Raw genomic sequence first — 23,437 nt, 5'->3', positions numbered from 1 at the left:
TTTCTGATTTTATCTATTTTTATTTATTTTTTATTTTATTTTATTTTTTTTTTTTTAAGATTTTATTTATTTATTTGACAGAGAGAGACACAGCGAGAGAGGGAACACAAGCAGGGGGAGTGGGAGAGGGAGAAGCAGGCTCCCCGCAGAGCAGGGAGCCTGATGCGGGACTCAATCCCAGGACCCCGGGATCATGACCTGAGCCGAAGGCAGTCGCTTAACGACTGAGCCACCCAGGCGCCCTGATTTTATCTATTTTTAATAAATGTGTATCTAATTGTAACTTGCTACATGTGTCCAGAGGCTGTGTATTGGACAGTGCAGTGTATTGGCCTTTCATTCTGGAGACTTGCTCTTCAGTCCTGGGAAATTTTCTTGAATTATTTCTTTCATTTTATCTTTTCTTTGTTCAGTAACCACTATAGTCAGATAATGGAACTCCTTGAATTATTCTCTAGTTTTCCTATTTTTTTCCCTCCCATTTTTTGGAGTGAATTACTTACATAAAATTAACTTAGTAAACATATCTTTATTTAAAATTTTGATATTTTACCCCTTATTTATTTTTTTCTGATTGACTTATTTTTATTTATTTTAGTTTCAGTTGTAGAGTTCAGTTATTTGTTAATTGCATATAACACCCATTGCTCATTACATCAAGTGCCCTCCTTAATGCCCATCACCTAGTTACCCCATCCCTCACCCACCTCCCCTCCAGCAACCCTGTCTGTTTCCTATAGTTAAGAGTCTCTTATGGTTTGTCTCCCTCTCTGATTTCATCTTATTTTATTTTTCCTTCCCTTCCCCTATGATCCTCTGTTTTGTTTCTTAAGTTCCACATGTAAGTGAAACCATATGATAATTGCCTTTCTCTGATTGATTTATTTTTCTTAGCATAACTATACCCTCCAGTTCCATCGAAGCTCAGATGTCCATTGACAGATGAATGGATAAAGGAGATGTGGTATATATACACAATGGAATATTACTCAGCCATCAAAAGGATGAAATCTAACCATTTCCCTCATTGATTTCTTTGTATTAATATTGATTTTTTAAAATATTGTGTTCAAATAAAGTGTGTTATTTATATGATTATTAAGAATTTGGCAATTTTGCCCTTAGGTGGAATGCCTCACTCTCTTCGCTGGTCCCAGGCCTGCTTGGAAGTCCCAACTGAATTTTCTAAAACATTGTGTTGGTAAAGAGAGAATGAGTTCTCCTTACTCCTGCTGTTTGGTTCTTTTGGAGTTTAACTTTTCTTGACCTACAAGGCACTCCACTCAGGGAACTGTTTAGAGACAAATTCTGCCCACTAGGAAAGGAGGGCAAGTGGGTTCTCATCCTAGAGTTTCTTTAGATCCTACAGAGGTGGGGAAAAAGTGAAGTGTGTTGGTCCTGCTCTCTGTCTGCTCTGTGTTTACACAGCTGGACAGACACTGCAGGCTCCAATTAGAATCCAGGAAATAAAGTCTCTAAACATTTATGTCCTCAGTGGCTCCTCACACAGCAGATGGTGAAAAGAGCCATTTACACATAATCAATAAGAAGGAAAAAGGTCAATAGTCCACATCCAGCAAACTCTCACCTTTTAAATTATGTTTCATTTAAAACTTGAACTCACCTCTCCTTCTCCTGCTAAAAGAAACTACATTGCATCATTTGGGGTTACTCTATAACTCTTGTCCTCTTTCAGCCACCAGTTGAACTGTTATTGAGTTCATATTCAGTAAACATTTGTAAAGGGCCTGTGAGGGTCAGTTATCTGGCTGGGCAAAGTCAACAGATATACCAAATGCCATTAATTTATTTTATTTTTTTAATTTTATTATGTTATTAGTTTTTGATGTGGTGATCCACGATCCATTGTTTTTGTATAACACCCAGTGCTCCATGCAGTACGTGCCCTCCCTAATACCCATCACCGGGCTAACCAATCCCCCCTCCCTCCTCCCCTCTAAAACCCTGTTTGTTTCTCAGAGTCCGTAGTCTCTCATGGTTCATCTCTCCCTCCAATTCCCCCTCCCCATTTTTCCCTTCCTTCTCCTAATGTCCATTTATAGCAGGTCTTGATTTATAGCTCCATAGTTGTGTGGTTATTTGTTTAGTGTCTCTCATCCCTTTAGAGTGTCAGGTTCATAATGCAAGGATTTTGATTTTTTAATATTTAGTGCTTGGCCCATGGACTGAATGCAGCAGGTAGAGAGACCAACCAATATCGAATGACAATGGGAGAGGGGCCCACCTCCTCCAATGGCAGGAATGTCCATGGACCTGTCACTTACCTCACCACTGCCACACCAACCACAGGGCCCAGCCACCAACACTTAGATACCACCTGGTTATCCAGAATTGGCAAGATCAAGTTTGGCCTTACTGAGAAGAATGGGAGCTTGACAGCTTAGGAACAGACACATAATCTTCCTTTCATTTTTGCACACTTGAGATTGGGACCTGTGAAATTTGAATGTGATGCACAAATCATTCCAGAGCAACACTGGCTCTCCTACTGTGAGCAGTTCTCTTGGCCAGTAGAAATCAGGCCCACCTTCTCAGAAGAGGTGCCATATGGGCTCACGATACAACGGGATGAGACTATTAGACAGCCAGGGCTCCTTGCATCACTGAGTTTCTGCCAACCTGTCCACCTACACTGATATCTGAGCCTAAGGCTTCCCTGAAAGGTATTTGAGATTCAGTTTTGACCAATAGCTAGGGAGACTGAGAAAGCAGATAAATCCTTCACTGTTGAGGAGGATGCATAGTTACTTTCACTTGGCTGTACTATAATTATCTGTCAGTTTCTCTATCTTCAACCTGAATGATGTCTGTGTCTTAGATATATTTTTACCTCATGCATTTAGATCAGAGTTTGGAAACTTCATGATGAGCATAGTACAGGAAGGAGTAGATGAGAGCCACGGGGTGTGTGAGGTGTTCTTCTGGCACACAGTGTCTTCCTTTACACCTTCTGTACAACTCTGAGGATGTGAGTCCCCTCACGTCAGGTGTTCCCTTCTGAGGAAGGATGGGGTACAAAGCTCACACTTCTAATGTGTCCCTTTGCTGACAGGTCATCTGCATTAGTTCAGTGCTGGCTGCATTTTAGTCCCCAGTAACAACTCGACTATCACTATCAGGATAGATTCCAACCAGCTGGAGCAAGCCCTGAGGTGAATAGAGCAGGCAGATGCTCATATTAGGCTTACTTATGAAATCATCATAGATAAGTTTGCATTTTGGAGAGGGATGAAAGCATATAAGTTGCCATAGAGGCTTAGTTTCAAGTAAAATAAGAAAGGCTTTATGTTTAGGTGACAGAATTAAGTTGTCAAGAATTATCAGATGAGGGGTGCCCGGGTGGCTCAGTCGTTGGGCATCTGCCTTCGGCTCAGGTCATGATCCCAGGGTCCTGGGATCGAGCCCCGCATCAGGCTCCCTGCTCTGCAGGAAGCCTGCTTCTCCCTCTCCCACTCCCCCTGCTTGTGTTCCCTCTCCCACTGTGTCTCTCTCTGTCAAATAAATAAAAAATCTTTAAAAAAAAAAAAAAAGAATTATCAGATGAGACCGCCTGGGTGGCTCAGTGGGTTGAGCGACCGACTCTTGGTTTTTGGCTCAGGTCCAGCCCCACACTGGGCTCTGAACTCAGCAGGGAGTCTGCTTCAACAATCTCTCCCTCTGCCTCTCCCCCCACTCATGCTTACTCTGTCTCTGTCTCAAAAAAAAAGTTATCAGATGACACACATCTTTCCTTGTTTGCACATATTCTCTGTAGCTCTCTGCTGAGGAATATAGGGAGGGAGAGCCTACCCAACAATATCCTTAGTATCATCTTGATTAACATCTGTCTTCCCTGCTGAGATGAGGCGGACCTTTATCCTGGAAGACCCATGACGATGCTGCTGTGCAGGTTGCCATGTAGATGGGAACAGATTTTTAACCAGTTTGCTCTGTAGCCTGGATCTCACTATTTCCCATAGTGTCCCTTCTCAGGGAAGGGCAAACATTGAATATCAATACTGCAGAGCGCAGAGGACTTTTCAATCTCACTTCATGTTTGCTTATTTACAATATGTTCTTGTGATCAATGGTTGTTGGAAAGCCCATTGCAGGCACTGAGTCTCAGTCTCTACATCTGTAAACAGGGATAATAGTGTGACCCTATTGAATGGTGCCCAGTGAAGTCACCAAAAGGGGGCAGAAATATTTCGGAATTCCTGGGTCTTTTCCCCCTACTTTTACTGGGGATTATCTTCCAGCTTCCTATGTCTTTCCATTTTTTGGTATTCAAGCATGGAGCCACTTCTCTCTTAATACCTCCACTGTCCCAGAGATTCCAGAGGTATGCTACATAATCCACAGTTTCTCAGGCCATGCAGACACAGAACATGGGTCAGAGTGATGATATCGAGCAGGTGTAATTTCCAGATACTCTGTCCCTGGATCTCCCAGCAGGTATGTGGCATGGTTCGAGAAAGTTCCACAGAAAGGACACACAAGAAGCCCAGCAATTTCACCGCAAAAACTCAAATCCACTAACCTTTCTGGATGCCCACTGAGGGCATAATTCTAGGGACTAGGGACTAGGGACATAATGTTGACAAGTACTCAGACTGCACCCTTGAGAAGCTCCCTATTTAAGGCTAATAGGTGTGGAGACCAACAATAGGGCTGGAGGGTGGAGAGGACAATAACAGAACTGGGGCTGGGGTGGGGGCATAAATTTCCCAGAGGAGGAAGTTGTTGGTTATATGTGTTCAAGGAGGTTGGTGAGGAAAGGACCTAACACGGGATTCTGTCGGAGCTGGGTTTGAAGGATGAGTAGGATCCTTCTAAGGGGCACAGGGGCATTTCTAGGCAGATGAAACTACATGGGTAAAGATGTGCAGACCTAGCTTGTTTGAAGGATTTCATGTATTTAAAGATAGAGGCAGCCATGGTGACAAGGGCAAGTTAGAGATTTAAGGACAGTGACTTTACCTGAGTTTCTGTAACCTTTGAGATTACTGATAACACTGACTGTGTTGTTTATTGATTTTGGACAGAATATGAACTCAAAGGTCAGTCTGAGGAGTGTCCATGATGCTTTACCAACACTCATGGCTGAGGGGCACCTGCTAGTGACTGCATGCCAGTCCCGCCCCCTTTTCAGTATATACATTCCAGCCTCACTGAATCACCGCTGGTGGGAAGGGAAGCTCTGCACACACAGGCAAGCAAAGACTAGCACACACTGCTGAACGACAGTAGAGGAGATTCACAGAGAGAAAGTGGCCATGGACCTGATTCCAAGCTTTTCCATGGAAACCTGGCTTCTCCTGGCTACCAGCCTGGTGCTGTTCTATCTGTAAGTAACTGTCCAGGTTCATTGCCTCTGGAACCCTGGACTTGGGTTGCTAATCATCATCCACCCCCTTTTCCTTGTCTGTTTTGAGGATCAAGAGTTAACAAAAGGGAAGTTGCTTAAGTGTTGGGTGCTTCAAACAAGCTAGGAACACATAAGGGGTTATTACTGACCTCACCCAAACCTACTGAAGGAGTAACTCCATTCTCCAATCCCTTTTCTGTAGCTAGCAGGATTGCGTGACATTATTTGCTCCTAGGGATGATCTTCTGATTGGCCACCAGTTGGGACCTAGACTAATCAAGCAGAATTCAGCAGAGGCAGAGTAAAATCAACAGACCCCAGTGCTCTGGGGTTTTCACCACCTTCCCAAGCTGTGGGGATTCTAGTGGCTGAGGGATTGGGTTGCATCTTTGTCTCATTATCTTCACCTTCTGATCTGTGTCTGCTGCAGGAGACATGTAGAAGGATTGGGCCTGGATCACTCAGGTGGTCCTGCTCCCCTCCCTCTGCCACCAGGCCCCATGTACACAAGGCACCTGGTGCATCCAGACTTCCAAGGGGGCTGGAGATACCTCATCTTCCTCTTCTGACCGGGCTCTTCCCTCTTTTCTGTGCCCCTCTCCTAGCCATCTCCCCACCCTATAATATGCAGAACTCCTTACCCCTAGTGAGCATCTTTAGAGCTGAGGAGACTTGGCAGAAATCTTCAAATTTTATTCATTTTACCTTTTCCTTCCAGTCTCTGAGATAGTTAGCATCAGTATAGAGATTTCTTCCCCCTACCCCCCAATATGAAATCTGCTAGCAGCCTGCAAAGGCAGGCCCTGAAAGCCAATGTGGATTTTAAATATTATTTTTCCCCTTATGTTATAGTATAGGAGGAGGAATTAAAACATCTAGCAGAGGAATTCCTTTTGGTGGTGGGATTTCTGGCATCATGGAGGAGGTTGGGAAAGGACTTAGTTTCACAGTGTGGGTAGGGATGGACCCTCCATCACATTTGACCTCTGTGTCAATTTCATTTTCTTTAAGAGTAGGAAATCATGAGGACATGGACATAGAATATGGAAACCTTATTTTCATTTTCTGAGAAAAAGAGTAGGAATGCCAAGTATTGTGGCAACATATTTTTTGTGTGATGACATTTAAGGTTAATTGATGTGGTTTAATTTCATTGTATTTAATAATGGATTTTTTGCTGAGTTAATACTATTTCCAGCATGTTCTTCCGAAGGATAAAAGAGGGCTGTTGGTTCAGCCTTTTTGACAGTAAAGGTACACAGATAACCTCAGCCTTCTAGAATAATGTTGAGAATATGAATTTAGTGTACACATGCATTCTTCTATGATATAGGCTTTGTATATTTTTAAGTACATGGGCCCAGCAAGTTATTTTAACCTCTCAGCACAGGCAAGTGGGGGAACCGAGCCAGTACTGATGTGAGAAGTATCCAGATAGGACTGGGGATGGAGTGGGAGAATATTCTTCCCTCAAGCAGACCTCCCAGAGATACTCCTCGATCCTGGTCCCACAGGAGGTCATCACAGAACTGCAGGGTTAGCATCTCATCTGCTTGAAGCCAGGGGACAGGATCACCATGTAAACCATACTGTGTGTAGTCTGTCTGGCAGTGGGACTGTCACTGGATCCTGTCACCACCAGGCAAACAACCCTGTAGACTTAGCCAAGAGTGTAGCCAAGAGTCAGTAGCTGTAGACAGTGCTGTCTGCATGCAATACAATGTAATGGCAATAAAAATGAATGGCTTCATTGTTAGGCCCTTCATTTGTGCCAACAGCAGCATGACTCTACCAAGAAGAGGGAAGCTGGAAAGAATCAGAAAAATTCACCCAGCCCACCCTCTGCCTTCTATGGAGCCATGTGAGTTTAGACACTAGACCAGATCTTTCCTTGGGACCAGTGTTGCTGACATGTTCACTCGCTTGGCCTCACTTGGGAGTTCACGTAACATGTTGAATGTTCAGAAACAGGAATTGATTTGTTGTGGCGGTGATGGCAAAGAAGGAACAGAAGTGGGACTAACCGAGGCCACCCCAACTTCTGGCAGTTGGTGCTCATGCACCCATGAACTGTTCTGGAGGAAGTACCAAACACCCACCTGGGCCCAGCTGTGATCCCTCTGGTGGTCCCTCAAGCACATGTCCTTTCATGCAATTCTGTAGGTTTATTTGATTACGTAATACAAGATTTGCTGAATTTCTACAGAATATTTGGAACCTGTACTGCCATAAAGGCTAACCTCCAAAGAGGAGGAAACAAAGTCTTAATTCAACTCTGTGGAACATTTTATAGTTAATCATTTTACGTTTTGTAACATGTTAATCTGCTGTCAATTGGAGGTGTCTGAACTTTGGAAGGTCCCCTGTCTGTTAGCTAAAAGCACCTACAGGGCTTGTTGAACCATTTCTACCTAGCATTCTTTCCCACCATACTTTCCTAATTTGCCACTGTGGGGTTAGCCTTGTAGGCCTGGCAAGTTCACGGTTGAAATGGTTTTTGGCAGCCTTTTCCCTCAGCCTCTCTTCTTCCTCCACTCTGCCATCTCTCAGCAACACCTAAGAGGAAGGCTTGCGAAGATCCAGAATACCAAGTTGTGAGATTCCTCTTAAATCTCATGGAAGATGAAGTATAGGCAGTTCTGTCATAGGGGGCACCATCCATAATGGGTTTCTGAGATGATGCACAGAGTCAATAACCTGACAGCTTTGTGAATGATCATCTTGAAAAAATTGAGCATGCCTGGCAGTGTGCTGAACACATGAGTATCACAGCTTGGAAAATCAGATGTCACACAGGGAGGAATGGTCTGGAAATGGATTGTTTAATCACTGATTCCTTAATATGGTATCATTAAGGGGACATATGGGTCAGTTCCCCTTCTCTGCAGCTCAAGAGAACCAGAGTACCTGACAACAGAGACAAGTGGAGCTGAAAGTATCTAACTTTTCTATGAGCCAGTGGAGCCTTGGACACAGTCCTCATTTTACAGAATAAGAACACTGTGGTTGTTCAGAGCCTCTCTATGAAGATAGATTTAAGAAGGACCAGATCCCAAACAGCAACAGGGCCTACAAGGAAGGAAAACCTCTGAGGAAACTATAAGAACATTTTCATGGTAGGCTCAGTAACCCTCAACTATTGAGTGGGTACAATTAAGCAAAATCTCATCATCAGAGGAGAGAAACAATTTTTCCCCTTTCCACCTAGAATGAGAATCTCCAAAATCATGGAAGAGTCATTTACTAAATAGGCATGAGTGAATTTCCTGGAAGAAATCAGCATGAAACTTTGAGGAGCTCTCAAGTGTGGACACATTTCTCAGCTGTTCATTCCAGGATTGAGACCATGACTTTTTCAGCTGCTCCTATCTAATCATTACTTTTGTGGGTCTCACAGTAGAGGTGGGAAAGGAGATGATGAGTGAATGTAATTATTGTTGTTGGAATTGCTGTTATTATTTCTCTCCTACATGTTACCTCCCACCCTTGCCTGTTCCAGTTCTGCATCAGTGACTGACCAGCCCCAGCACCTATTCCATCATCCCTGTGACCTGGCTTTCTCTTTCACTTTATAGATATGGGACCTCCACACATGGACTTTTTAAGAAGCTGGGAATTCCTGGGCCAACACCTCTGCCTTTTTTGGGAAATATTCTGGACTACCATAAGGTGAGTGTTGTTTGAGCTCCCTCTTCTGCATCTTATATTTGCTAATCCCAGCTTAATTCCATAGTGAATATGCTCCTCCTCAGGAGGAAGTGCTTAGGTTTCAGACTTCCCAGAAGTGGTGTCACAGGCCCCACCCAGCACATGGCCAGGTCTACCCCAGGGCTCTATTGTCTGCTGTTAGGAGCCTCACGGTTTCCCTCAGTGGGCAACCCAGCTCTCTGATTCTGTACAGGACTTGATGTTCTAGCTTGTGAGCATTGTGAAGAGGCTTTTGTTTCTGGCAGGTGCAGATTCCCAGGAAGGCATAATCATACTTGGTATGAGGAGAAGAGCATCAAGGGGGTCCATGCTAGTGGTCCATTAAGCTGTGTACCCTAGAGTCAGACTTTTAAGTTCATAGCACGATCTCTGGGTAGCCTTCTCATTTTCCTGGATAGCTTGGAATTTCAGTTTACTGGGAAGCCCAAGATTCATTTTTGGGGAATTTGCACATACTTGACTTCCCTCAAGAACTGGCCAACCCCCTGCAGTTATTTCCATGGCTCTAAGTCACCCTTTGTCACCTGTGACATCTTTTGGGATTTGTGAGGTTGAACCAGAGTTCTCTGCTTTACTTTTCTACCTTCCAAGGAGGCACCTTCTGGGTGAGTTGGGCAGGGAGGGAATCTAACTGAGAGTAGATGGTACTTGTCTATTGACTTCAGATTTTAACTTTTGAACAAGTTGTGCATGTGTGTTGTTTTGCACACAATGGTAGAACCACTCATAAAAAATCACTAGAAAAGAGACGCTTTGACAAAATTATTGAGAAATTAATGTAACTCAGTGGAATGTACTATCTGACACACACACTAAATGTTCGTGGAGCCTTTGTGGCTAATCCAGGGCTGATACCTCACCTGAGGCTGGGCCTCTGGACAGAATGTTAGGAGCTCACATCTAGAAGGCCAGCAGGCAGTCTGCAGGCTGCTCTCTGCTGTAGAGTTCCTTTCCCACAGACCTGAGGCTTGTTTCTCAGATCTCACTCCTCCCCACTGAGGCTTGCAGTGCCCAGTACTGCCTAAGAACTCCTAGAGTTTTTCCCTCCAAAACAATAATTTCCTTTCCACTTTTCCCAGATTGACTACTTAGTAGATGCACCCAAGACCCATATTTCTTTGTGTAGTTGAAACATCAAATATCCCAACAAAACTTAGCAACAGGAAGTTTTGTTGTTGTTTTTTTCAAGTGACAGAAGTGAAAACACAGAGCAAATGTTTTTTTATTTTTATTTTTTTTATCATTGTGTTCAGTTAGCCAACGTATAGTACCTCATTAGTTTTTGATGTAGTGTTCAACGATTCATTAGTTGCATATAACACCCAGTGCTCGGGGCGCCTGGGTGGCTCAGTTGGTTAAGCGACTGCCTTCGGCTCAGGTCATGATCCTGGAGTCCCTGGATCGAGTCCCGCATCGGGCTCCCTGCTCGGCAGGGAGTCTGCTTCTCCCTCTGACCCTCCCGACCCTCCCCCCTCTCATGCTCTCTCTCATTCTCTCTCAAATAAATAAATAAAATCTTTAAAAAAAAAAACAAAACAAAAAACACCCAGTGCTCATCACAACACGTGCCCTCCTTAATACCCATCACCTGGTTACCCCATCCCCCTACCCCACCTCCCTTCTGCAACCCTCAGTTTGTTTCCCAGAGTCAAGAGTCTCATGGTTTATCTCCCTCTCTGATTTCTTCCCATTCAGTTTTCCCTCCCTTCCCCTATGGTCCTCTGCACTATTCCTTATGTTTCACATATGAGTGAAACCATATGATAATTATCTTTCTCTGCTTGACTTATTTCACTTAGCATAATCCCCTCCGGTTCCATCCATGCCGATGCAAATGGTGGGTATTCATCCTTTTTGATAGCTGAGTAATATTCCATTGTATATATGAACCACATCTTCTTTATCCATTCATCTGTTGAAGGGCATCTCAGCTCCTTCCACAGTTTGGCTATTGTGGACACAAGCAAGTGTTTTATCTTGCTCTGTCCTCTGTGGAGTGGTGGCACCATCCCTTCTTTTCCATGTTGAGGTGGACAACTGGAAGGCGAGTCCACCTTGTCATTCATTCACTCATCTCTCACTTTCTCACTCAACAAACATGTCTTAGACTTCTGTAATTCTGCTAGACTAAAAGAGGTCACTGGTGTCTTAATTTCCTAAATCCCCTGGAATTCTAGTAGGGCTCCGGAGATCAATGAGCGGGATGCTGACTGCTGGTTCAGAGGGTGCAGGCCATGCTTACTTTCCCTCAGCTCCAGTTTTCCCACGTGGCCCTGAGGTAATAATTCAGAGGATTCTGAGATTTAGAGAAAACACAGGCACAAGCCAAACAGGCCAGAAATTCAGAGGTTCTGTAGTCCTCACAGACAAGGTAAGTTGTTCAGTATCTGCAATACTCGGAGAGGATTCAAGAGGGACTTGAATTTCTCCATTTCAATATCCTCTTGTTTTCTCTCCTTTCCGGTAAGACACCTGTGATAAGAGCTTCCCTCTGACTGCCAGTGAGAGTAAGCTGCATTTCATGTGATCTGAGTCCTTTTCATCCCTGTAGGAGGTAGGGCTCAGATCATTTAGATTAGTAATATGTTTTGTTTCTTCTTGCAGGGCTTTTGGAATATTGACAAGGCATATTTTAAGAAATATGGAAGATTTTGGGGGTGAGTATTCTGGAAACTTCCATTGGACAGGCTTGTTATGATGAGGCTCCCAGCTGTGTAGACAGTCTTAGTCAAGAGCCTCTTGGGATGAATCCTGCTGTAGTAAAGCTTCTGGTGTCTCTCCTTCCTGGGATCCCATGTATCACCAGGTGTGCAGATCTAAATGTGATCGGACCTGGAGAGCTGCAGGTCATCACTGATCTCCAGACATTGGTGCCCGTGGACTCCTAGCATCGCTTTCTACCCTGTCTTGTGATTACTGTCTTCTCCCCTTGCCCTCCTTATGTCCCCTTTAATTGCAAAAATGCATTATTTCAAGCCTTTCTAATATGTGCCTATCAGTGCATCTCATTACCTCTTTCCCACATGATTCACTTTTCATTAAAAGCCAAAGATCCCTTATTTAAAGTTTGGATTAAACATGTCCTTTTGAAAGGTGGGCTGTGGGGGTATCGGTGGACAGAATGGGAAGCCTTTCTGCTCAGTTTTTTCTTAACCAACTGAGCCACCCAGGCGCCCGCTGCTCAGTTTTTTCTTACTTTCTTTGCAAGTGTGGAGTTTGTTTTGTTTTTAATATGAGGCCAAGACTTTTCTTTCAATACAAGTATATACAAGTGTTTCTTTATTCTACAGACATGAAGAGATGTAGAATATTTCTTTTTTTTTTTTAAAGATTTTATTTATTTATTTATTTGAAAGAGAGAGTGAGAGAGCACAAGCAGGGGAACAGTAGAGGGAGAGGGAGAAGCAGGCTCCCCACCAAGCAGGGAGCCTGATGCGGGGCTCGATCCCAGGACCCTGGGATCATGACCTAAGCGGAAGGCAGACGTTTAACCATCTGAGCCACCCAGGCGCCCCGATGTAGAATATTTCTAAACCATGGTGTTTTGTTTTGTTTTTTTAAGATTTTATTTATTTATTTGAGAGAGAGAGAATGAGAGAGAGAAAGCACATGAGAGGGGGGAGGGTCAGAGGGAGAAGCAGACTCCCCGCTGAGCAGGGAGCCCGATGTGGGACTCGATCCAGGGACTCCAGGATCGTGACCTGAGCTGAAGGCAGTCGCTTAACCAACTGAGCCACCCAGGTGCCCCTAAACCACGGTGTTTCTTGGTGCACTGATGGACTTGGTGATTTTGTAGAGTGGCCACTGCTGCTTGCAGTGGATGCTCCCATTCAGAGTGGCTGGAGGTTTAGTGAAGTAGAGGGAGAGGTATAGTGTGCTGCTGGGATGCTCACAGCCAGTGTTGGACTTTCTTACACCTCTTTATCTTCTCTCATCGAGTCCTAAGACACCGTAGGGTCCTGCTGAATTGGTGTGGCCCATAAGGAACATGATAGAATAGAAAGAACACAGATCTCTGGATCACTACTGGTTCAGCTCCACTGCCCCTTTCTATATTCAGTACTGATCAGCTCTGGATGGAGTCAGTCTTACATCATTGGCCCCAGTTCTGTCCTTAATATATGGTTCTCAAGCTTAGCTAGAAAAGAACCACATGGGAGAGCTTGCTAAAAATGGAGATTCTTGGTATCCATCCATCCCTCAGCAACACGGAGTCTGGAGGATGTGGGGTGGGACCCAAGAATCTGAAGTTAACTGGCAATGGAAACAACATTAGGACTGGGTGAGATCATGAATATAAAGGGTTACACCAAACCACTGTCCCTTGTCCATCCAGGTGTTTTTGAACAAACAGGATGGGACGAGGGGAATCATCCAAGAAATATGATCAGGCTGCTGGGAGAGCAGACCTAAGTGCCACCTCAGTAACTTCTATCACTGCTTCAACGCAAAATATACTCGACTCCCACTCCAGCTTTCTGAGTTTTACTTTTTGGACATGGGTAGCATTTAGTACAGTGGTTCTCATCCATTTTAAATGTGATCACAAAGCCATTTGAAATTCCCCTGTGACATCAAAGAAAGACTAGGGGACTTGTGGAAAATCTCCCATTTTGTTCTGGCAAATGCAAATGATTTATAATGGAAAACAAAAATGCCAGAGGGTGGGGTAATTAAGCTTAAAATAAACCTCATGCCAGTTGCCCCTTGCCTTTAACAGGCATATTGACAGTCAAGTCAGGCTGGATAGGGATGGAGCACATATAAAGAGTCAGCTTTGTGTGAGACATGTGTCAAAAGTGGGCGTGCCCTGCTGCTCTGGGATGTCACCTACATGGAGCCCAAGGGACTCACACTTGGGACCCACATATAAGAATAAATACAAGTAATGAAAGGAAAATATTTTGAAAATGAATTATGCATGTTTCTCTGTATTTCTTTATTCTCTTTGTCCTTTTGTTTCAAATTTTTCTGATTTTTCTCTTACCAAGGACCTCTCTTTAATAGTTAAAATAATATTTTCTTTAAAATGTTATAAACTAGGAAGGAAATTTTAGAAAATAGGGCAAAGAAATATTCATAACCCTACCATCACTTTTTGAGCATTCCAAGATTTTGTCATTTGCAGATACATCTTTACATGTTTGTGATCAGTGTATCTACAATTTTCATCTAATATTGTATCATATGTCTTCCATGTGTTTGATATTTCTTTAAAATTATACTTTTTCTTGTCTAACAGGCAGACTCCCTCATTAATTTTTTATTCCTAGATAATTTACTTGCCTTCAGTTATTTACTAACACAACTTTCTTTTTGATAATATAGATAAATTATTTGAAATGTTTGAAATACTTCTAAGATATTTGAAATACTCTAAACATGCAGAAAATTATGGAGAATGATCCAGGAAATACCGATGTACACATCACCTAGAGTTAACAAATGTTCTAATGTTATTTCTAATTATGATGTCAGAGTTTGGATTATGTAATGTCAAGATAAAAGTCTGGACTTCCAGGCATGGCTGCAACTGCAGAAACTGTCATGTTAAGTGTAATCAGCTCTGTTTTCCCAACACAGGTTTTATGATGGGCAACAGCCTGTGTTGGCTATCACGGATCCGGACATGATCAAAACAGTACTAGTGAAAGAATGTTATTCTGTCTTCACAAACCGGCGGGTAGGCATTGGTTTAGTCTTAATTCACAGATTGACTGATTGATTGATTGATTTATATAGCTTTTATTTTGAAATATTTTTAGATTCATAGGAAGGTGTCTCGGGAGGTTCAATGTCCTGTGGCCTTCAGGCTATTTCCCCTTAGGTAATATCCTGCATAACTATAATATAGTATGGAAATGGAAACTGACATTGGTTCTAGCCACAGAGCTTATTCAGATTTCAAGTTTTATGTGCACTCATTTGTGTGTGTGTGTTACTCTCTGAATATTTATCTCACATGTAGATTTGTGTATCCACCACCCCAGTCACGTTAGAGAGCTGTTCCATCACCAAAAATCTCCCTCTTACTATTCTTTTATAGGCATGGTGTGTAGCTTGTCTCTTCATTGTCTCAAGGTTTTCAGCAGAGCAAACGTTTTTTGTTTTTTAGGGTTTTTTTTTTTTTATAAGGCCAATTTATCCTTTATCCTTTTATGGGTTGTGAGTTTGGCATCAAGTTCGAAAACTCTTTACCTAGCCCTAAGTCCTAAGATTTTCCCAAGTATTTAGTTTTATGTTTTATATATATATTTTTTAATTTTATTATGTTATGTTAGTCACCATACAATACATCATTAGTTTTTGATGTGGTGATCCACGATGCATTGTTTTCATATAACACCCAGTGCTCCATGCAGTACATGCCCTCCTTCATACCCATCACCGGGCTAACCAATCCCCCCTCCCTCCTCCCCTCTAAAACCCTGTTTGTTTCTCAGAGTCCATAGTCTCTCATGGTTCATCTCTCCCTCTGATTTCCTTCCCTTCATTTTTCCCTTCCTTCTCCTAATGCCCTCCATGCTATTCCTTATGTTCCACAGATAAGTGAAACCATATGATAATTGACTTTCTCTGCTTGACTTATTTCACTTAGCATAATCTCCTCCAGTCCCATCCATGTTGATGTAAAAGTTGGGTATTCATCCTTTCTGACGGCTGAGTAATATTCCATTGTATATTTGGACCACATCTTCTTTATCCATTCATCTGTTGAAGGGCATCTCGGCTCTTTCCACAGTTTGGCTATTGCGGACATTGCTGCTATGAACATTGGGGTGCATATGGCCCTTCTTTTCACTATATCTGTGTCTTTGGGGTAAATACCCAGGAGAGCAATTGCTGGGTCATAGGGTAGCTCTATTTTTAATTTTTTGAGGAACCTCCACACTATTTTCCAAAGTGGCTGTACCAACTTGCATTCCCACCAACAGTGTAAGAAGGTTCCCCTTTCTCCACAACCTCTCCAACATTTGTTGTTTCTTTCCCTGTCAATTTTTGCCATTCTAACTGGTGTAAGGTGGTATCTCAATGTGGTTATACACTAACAACGCAACTGTAGAAAGAGAAATTAGAGAAATGATTCCATTTACAATAGCACCAAAAACCATAAGATACCTCGGAATAAACTTAACCAAAGAGGTAAAGGATCTATACTCTAGGAACTACAGAACACTCATGAAAGAAATTGAAGAAGACACAAAAAGATGGAAAAATATTCCATGCTCATGGATCGGAAGATTAAACATTGTTAAAATGTCTATGCTACCCAGAGCAATCTATACCTTCAATGCCATCCCGATCAAAATTCCAATGACATATTTCAAAGTGCTGGAACAAACAATCCTAAAATTTGTATGGAATCAGAAAAGACCCCAAATCGCCAAGGAAATGTTGAAAAAGAAAAACAAAGCTGGGGGTATCACATTGCCCGATTTCAAGCTATATTACAAAGCTGTGATCACCAAGACAGCATGGTACTGGCACAAAAACAGACATATAGACCAATGGAACAGACTAGAGAGCCCAGATATGGACGCTCAACTCTATGGTCAACTAATTTTCAACAAAGCAGGAAAAAATATGCAATGGAAAAGAGACAGTCTCTTCAATAAATGGTGCTGGGAAAATTGGACAGCTATATACAGAAAAATGAAACTCGACCATTCTTTAACAATATACACAAAGATAAACTCAAAACGGATGAAAGACCTCAATGTGAGACAGGAATCCATCAAAATCCTAGAGAAGAACAAAGGCAGTAACCTCTTTGGCATCGGCCACAGCAACTTCTTTCAAGATTCATCTCCAAAGGCTAGTGAAACCAAAGCAAAAATGAACTTTTGGGACTTGATCAAGATAAAAAGCTTCTGCACAGCAAAGGAAACAGTCAACAAAACGAAGAGGCAACCCACAGAATGGGAGAAGATATTTGCAAATGACACTACAGATAAAGGGCTGGTATCCAAGATCTATAAAGAACTTCTCAAACTCAACACCCAAAAAACAAGTAATCAAGTCAAAAGTGGGCAGAAGACCTGAACAGACACTTCTCCAAAGAAGACATACAAATGGCTAACAGACACATGAAAAAATACGTTTTATATTTAAGATATTGTCTTATGTACTTTTTTTAATTATGTTCAGTTAGCCATTGTATAGTACATCATTAGTTTTTGATGTAGTGTTCAATGATTCATTACTTATGTATAACACCCAGTGCACATCATAACACGTGCCCTCCTTACTTTTATGTTTTACATTTATAGTGTAAATCTCATACAGTTTTATGTTTTACATGTAAGTCTGTGATACATTTTGTGTTATAATTTTTAAAATTTTATTTATATTTAAATTCAATTAATTAACATATTGTTATTATAGTGTTTTATTAGTTTCAGAGGTAGAGTTTAGTGATTCATCAGTTGCATAGAACACCCAGCGCTCAAAACATCAAGTGCCTTCCTTAATGCCCAACATCCAATTACCCCATCCCTCCACCCACCTCCCCTCCAGAAACCCTCAGTTTGTTCCTATAGTTAAGAGTCCTGTTAATTATGAGGAGTGAAGATCTTTGTTTTTGGTCTGTGGATGTCTAATTGCTCCAGCACCATTTGTGGAAAGGCTATACTTCCTCCATTGAATTGCTTTTGTACCAGTATCAAAATTGAGTTGGACCTACTTATGAGTGTCTGTTTCTCATTCTCTGTTCTGTTCATTGATCTCTGTAATCTCCCTCCACCAATGCCAGGCTCTCTTGATTACTGTAACCATATAGTAAGTCTTAGCATCATTGTGTTAACTATTCTAGCTCCTTTGCCTTTCTATACAAATTTAGAATCAGCTTATCTGTATTTACAAACAACTTGCTGAGATTTTGATAAGAACTGATTTAAACCCATAGATCAGTTTGGGGGAAATCTGTATCTTTAAGACCTATCTTTCAAGGCATGGATGCAGTATGTTCATTCATTTATTTAGGTTTTCTTTGATTCTTTTCACCAACATTTAGTTCTCCGCGTAGAGATCTCATACATATCTTGTTAAATGAGCACCTAAAGTATTTCACCTTCTTTGAGTGATTATGATTGTTACTGTGTTTTTAGTGTGTTTTGACATATTCATTGTTATATAGAAGTGTGGTTGATTTTTGTGTGTTGATCTTGTTTTCTACAAATAGCTTAGCTCATTTATTAGATGCAGAGGTGTTCTTTTTTATGTTCCTTAGGATTTTCTACATTGACAATTATGTCACCTGAAATAGGATCACTACGATTTTTATCTTCCCAATCTGTATACCTTTTTTTCTTTGTTTTGCCTGTTGCACTAGCTAGGATTTCTAGTAAGATGTTAAATAAGAGTTGTGAGAGTGGACATTTTATCTTGTTCCTGATCTTAGGGGAAAGCATTCAGTCTTTCACCAATTAAAATTTTTTTTGTTTATTTATTACAACTAAAAGTGTATATTTTTAAGGTGCACTATGTGATGTTGTAATGTATGTGTATATACATTTTGAAATGATGAACACAAATGAATTAACATAACCATTACCACCCAGAGTTACCTTTACTCTGGTGTGTGTGGTAAGAATATGTAAGATCTACTTTTTTAAGCAAATTCAAGTATACAGTTCAGTATTAACTATAATGCAGTACATTTAGTCTTCAGATCTTATTCATCTTATAATCAGAAGTTTGTACCATTTGATTAACATCTGCCCTTCACCCCCCTCTCTAGGTTCTCATAACTATCATTCTACCCTCCATTACTGAGCTTGATTTTATTTTTAGATTTCACTTATAAGTGAGATCATGCGGTATCTACCTGTCCTTTTGTGTCTGGATAAGTTGACTTAGCATGTTATCTTCCAGGTTTATCCATGTTTTTTGGAGAGCACAGGATTTCTTTCTTTTTAAGGCTGAATGATATTCCATTTTCTTTATGCATTCATCTGTCCACTTACATTAAAGTATATAATGATAGGTAAGGATTTACTATTGCATTTCATTAGTCCAAGTTTTTCATAGATCACTTGTTCCTTCTTCTTGTCTTCCCTTGTGATTTCATGGTTTGTTTGTTTGTTTTTTAGGCAGGAATGCTTTCATTCCTTTATTTTTGTCTTTTCCGTATCTATTCTAGGTTTTTGCTTTTCAGTTACCAGGAGGCTTACATAAAACTTTTTATTTTTATTTTTTTTTAAAGAATTTATTTATTTATTTGACAGAGAGAGACACAGCGAGAGAGGGAACACAAGCAGGGGGAGTGGGAGAGGGAGAAGCAGGCCTCCCGCGGAGCAAGGAGCCCGATGCTGGGCTCGATCCCAGGACCCTGGGATCGTGACCTGAGCCGAAGGCAGACGCTTAATGACTGAGCCACCCAGGTGCCCCAAAACGTTTTATAGTCTTATAAATATAGCAGTCTATTTTAAGCTCATAAGAACTTAACTTTGTTCTCATTCAAAACCTCAGTGCTTTTACTCCCCCTCCATTTTACGTATTTGAACTCACAATTTACATATATTGTGTATCCATAAACAATTCTTATAGTTATAGGTATTTTTAATTGTTTTATCTTTTATCCTTTACACTTGAGTTATAAGTGATTTGTATATCACCATTACAATATTACTGTATGCTGAATTTGAGTATATATTTACATTTACCAGTGAGTTTTGTACTTTCATATGATTTCGTGTTAGTAGTAAGTGTCCTCGCTTTTCACCTTGAAGAACTCCCTTTAGTATTTCTTGTAAGGCAGCTTTAGTGGTGATGAAATTTTCCACTTGTGTTTGTCTGGAAATGTCTTTCTCTCTCCCTCATTACTTGCTTTTCCAGGTAAATTATTTGTGGTTGCAAATGTTTGCTTTTTGTTTTTTTTGTTTCTCTTACCACTTCGAATATATTATCCACTCTCTTTTGGCTTTCAAGATTGCTGCTGGTAAAGCCACTGAATAGCCTTGTAGGTGTTCCCTTGTATGGGACGAGTTCCTTTTTTCTTGCTGCTTTCAAGATTCTCTTTGATTTTTGAGTTTTATTATAAAGTGTCTTGGTGAAGTCTTTTTGGGATTCGACTTGATTGGGGACCTTTAACTTCATATCCCAAGATTTCCATATATTTCCCTAGGTTTGGGAAGTTTTCAGCCATTGCTCCTTTAAGTAAGCATTCTGTCCAACTAGGACTCCCCTAATGTGAATATTGTTTCACTTGATGGTGTCCTGTAAGTCCTTAAGTATTATTTTTTAAAAAATCACCATATCAAGACAGCTGTTTTTCCAGATGCTCATGCTGTACATATATGTAAAGACTGAACTGCTCTGAGGCAACATGCAGTTTGCCAGGCTATCTGGCTACCTTCCACCATTCCAATTCTATTCTGCGCAGCTTAGGAGAATGTATTAGGTGTTAATTGTGTGTATTCCCCTGAAGGTGTAGCTTCCCTACCAAATTATTTCATACCATATTTACATTGAAAAGGAGATTGGAATATAAAGGCTGGAAAGCATATCAGGTGGCTGGATGCCTCCTTCAGCCTTGCAGGAAGCTAGGCATTTGGGATAAATATCTATTGAGCATCTAGCATAGGGCCTGCTACTAAGTAGGCAGCCACTAAATATTTGTTGAGTAATTCATACCTATTTAACACATTTTCCACAAACTTTGAGACCTCCAAAACTTATGTAGGGCAAAATGTGTTTTTCTTTCACTCTAGTTTCTTGGTCCAGTGGGATTTATGAAAAATTCCATTGCTCTGTCTGAGGATGAAGAATGGAAGAGAATACGAACATTGCTGTCTCCAACCTTCACCAGTGGAAAGATGAAAGAGGTAAGAAAGAAGAGGATTTCAATTAAAAAGTTAAGGAATACATCTGGGGCCAGGTAAAAAAAAATAGGAACATATTCCATTTCTAGGGAGTAGTCTGCTATATTTGGCTTCCTAAAAATGGTCTTTTCTCTTCCTGTCCTAGAAAAGACGTATAAGATTTGTCATTAAATGTCCCTTACTCTGACTGACTTATTTCACTCTAGCTCCATCCACATTTTTTCAAATAGCCAGTTTTTATTTTTTTTTAAGGCTTAATAATTTTTCTTTTTTTTTTTTTTCCCCTTTTTTTTTTTTTTTTTTTTTTTTTAGGATCTCACTCATCTGTGGAATTTAAGAAAGAAAACAGATAAACATATGGGAAGAGGGGAAAGGGAATAAAAAAAAAACAGGAGAGAGGGAAACAAGCCATGACTGACTCTTAATGACAGAGAACAAACTGAGGGTTGATGGAGGGAGGTGGCTGGAAGATGGGCTAGATGGGTGATAGTTACTAAAGAGGGTACTTGTTGTGATGAGCACTGGATGTTGTATGAAAGTGATGAATCACTGAATTCTACTCCAGAAACCAATATTGCACTGTAATGTTAAGTAACACAATTTAAATTAAAAAAAAAAATGTCCCTTACTGCTCCATGCTTGCGAAAGCCAGGTCATTCTAGCACTTGATTTCCCAATTTAACTTCAGGTGGTGTTGTATTTTGTGTGTAGATGTTCTCCATCATTGGCCAGTATGGAGATGTGTTGGTGAGGAACCTGAGGAAGGAGGCAGAGAAAGGCAAACCCATCAACTTGAAAGAGTAAGTAGGAGTGCAGCTGCTGGGATTCCAACTCTGTCACAACACTTCCTAGCTGCTGCCACAGAGCCCAGTTCCCACTATTGAGTTGCTGTAGTGAAGCAGCTGAAGTAGGCGTGTGGTGTCCCAACTCCAGTGGGCCAGCCAAGAAGAGGTAGCTCACCTAAAAAGGCAGGGCAGCCAGGAGAGAGAGGATCGATCGGCTCCTGCTTACCGGAGCGAGGAATAAATTATCTACTTAATTGTGACTTTGGTTATTCTGGAAGACCAAAATACATTCTTGAGAAGAAGAAACAGAATTGTACCAAAGTTTTTGAGGGTAGAATGTACGCAATGGTGGGAGGGGAGGGTACTTGGTACAAATTGGCAGGCACTGGGTGGGGCAGGAACGTTACAAGGTAGAATGGGAACAACTTAAAAACTTTCATGATTTTTTGTAGATATTCGCAAAATGTGAAATATTAACTTTTACTACCACTTTTCCTTCCTTCAATCTCAAAAGAGCAAAAGTCCTACACAGGGTATGGGTAGGCTGACCATGTCATTTATTGTCTAAATTTGGGAATTTTTTAATCATGCAGGAATAACAAGTGTACACTGGGTTGTCCTGTGAAAACTAGGGGCATATGGGGCACCTGGGTGGCTCAGTCGTTAAGCGTCTGCCTTCAGCTCAGGTCATGATCCCAGGGTCCTGGGATCGAGTCCCACATCGGGCTCCCTGCTCAGCAGGAAGCCTGCTTCTCCCTCTCCCACTCCCCCTGCTTGTGTTCCTGCTCTCGCTATCTCTCTTTCTGTCAAATAAATAAATAAAATCTTTAAAAAAGAAAACTAGGGGCATATGATAACTTAGTTATGGGCTTCCATGAATCAATTTTGGAGCAATGTACTATTTTTTTTTTCTGAGAACATTCTTAGTTCTTACATTTTCCAGAAATGAGTGAGTCCGAAGGATAATCTCAGATTGATGGAGATGAGACAGAGTGGGTCTTTCAGGAGCCTTAGCAGGGGTGTAGAGAAGAAGGGATGGTGTTCCTGGCAGCGCAGAACAGGGTGTTGGTGTTCCGTCATGTGCTGAAGAGGAATCAGCTCTGAGTATAGATACTGTGGTGAGAGAAGATCCAGATCAGTTTCACCTTTCTTGACTCCCTGAGAAAGGGTTAATTATTCCACTCTTGGTCCTGCTCAGACACAGTGCTTATCTACCTTCTATTGCCTATATTCAAAAGATACTACTGAAATTTGTCACACTTTGGGTCTCTATCCCTTCATGACTGAGCTCCTTGAACTCAGAAGTGTGTCTAATTTGCCGTAGTGTCCCCATCACCCTAGCACAAGGCCAGCTCTATCACTGGCACCTCATGAGCACCTCGGGAGTGAGTGTGATGGCATATAGACTCTTCAGATGATGCAGCAGGTGGTTCTGAAAGTGTGGCTCTTGTCTTGCCTGGGCATGGGTATCTACATGCACTTCTTGCTGCATGTGCTGGATAAGGATAGTAAAGAGGTGCTGGTTTTAATTATCCGTGTCTTTGTTTCTCTCACAGCATCTTTGGGGCCTACAGCATGGATGTGATTACCAGCACATCATTTGGAGTGAACACTGATTCCCTCAACAACCCACAGGATCCCTTTGTGGAAAATGCCAAGAAGCTCTTCAGATTTGAGTTCTTTGATCCACTTTTGTTCTTAATAGGTATGTACACTATTGTTTTTTCTTTTCTCTTTCTCTTCCCTTCCTTTTT

General features: G+C 41.4%; 1 protein-coding gene across 2 annotated transcripts in view; it reads left to right on the top strand.

Moving 5' to 3' along the window:
- The window catches only part of LOC110571974 (cytochrome P450 3A12-like), a 51,502-nt gene that overhangs the window by 7,657 nt on the left and 20,408 nt on the right, over positions 1 to 23,437 (top strand). The window contains exons 1-7 of one of the 2 annotated variants that reach the window (XM_021680202.2): positions 5,187 to 5,347; positions 8,944 to 9,037; positions 11,681 to 11,733; positions 14,660 to 14,759; positions 20,788 to 20,901; positions 21,610 to 21,698; positions 23,240 to 23,388. In XM_021680202.2, the coding sequence (XP_021535877.1) occupies positions 5,277 to 5,347; positions 8,944 to 9,037; positions 11,681 to 11,733; positions 14,660 to 14,759; positions 20,788 to 20,901; positions 21,610 to 21,698; positions 23,240 to 23,388 (670 nt within the window). In that variant the 5' untranslated portion in view covers positions 5,187 to 5,276. Of the gene's footprint in view, positions 1 to 5,186; positions 5,348 to 8,943; positions 9,038 to 11,680; positions 11,734 to 14,659; positions 14,760 to 20,787; positions 20,902 to 21,609; positions 21,699 to 23,239; positions 23,389 to 23,437 lie in introns of those variants that run through there. The other variant, XM_044915717.1, reaches the window with a different exon arrangement.

The sequence above is a fragment of the Neomonachus schauinslandi genome, chromosome 5 (genome assembly GCF_002201575.2).
Source record: "Neomonachus schauinslandi chromosome 5, ASM220157v2, whole genome shotgun sequence".
NCBI lineage: Eukaryota > Metazoa > Chordata > Mammalia > Carnivora > Phocidae > Neomonachus > Neomonachus schauinslandi.
This window is presented reverse-complemented; position numbering and strand designations above follow the sequence as displayed.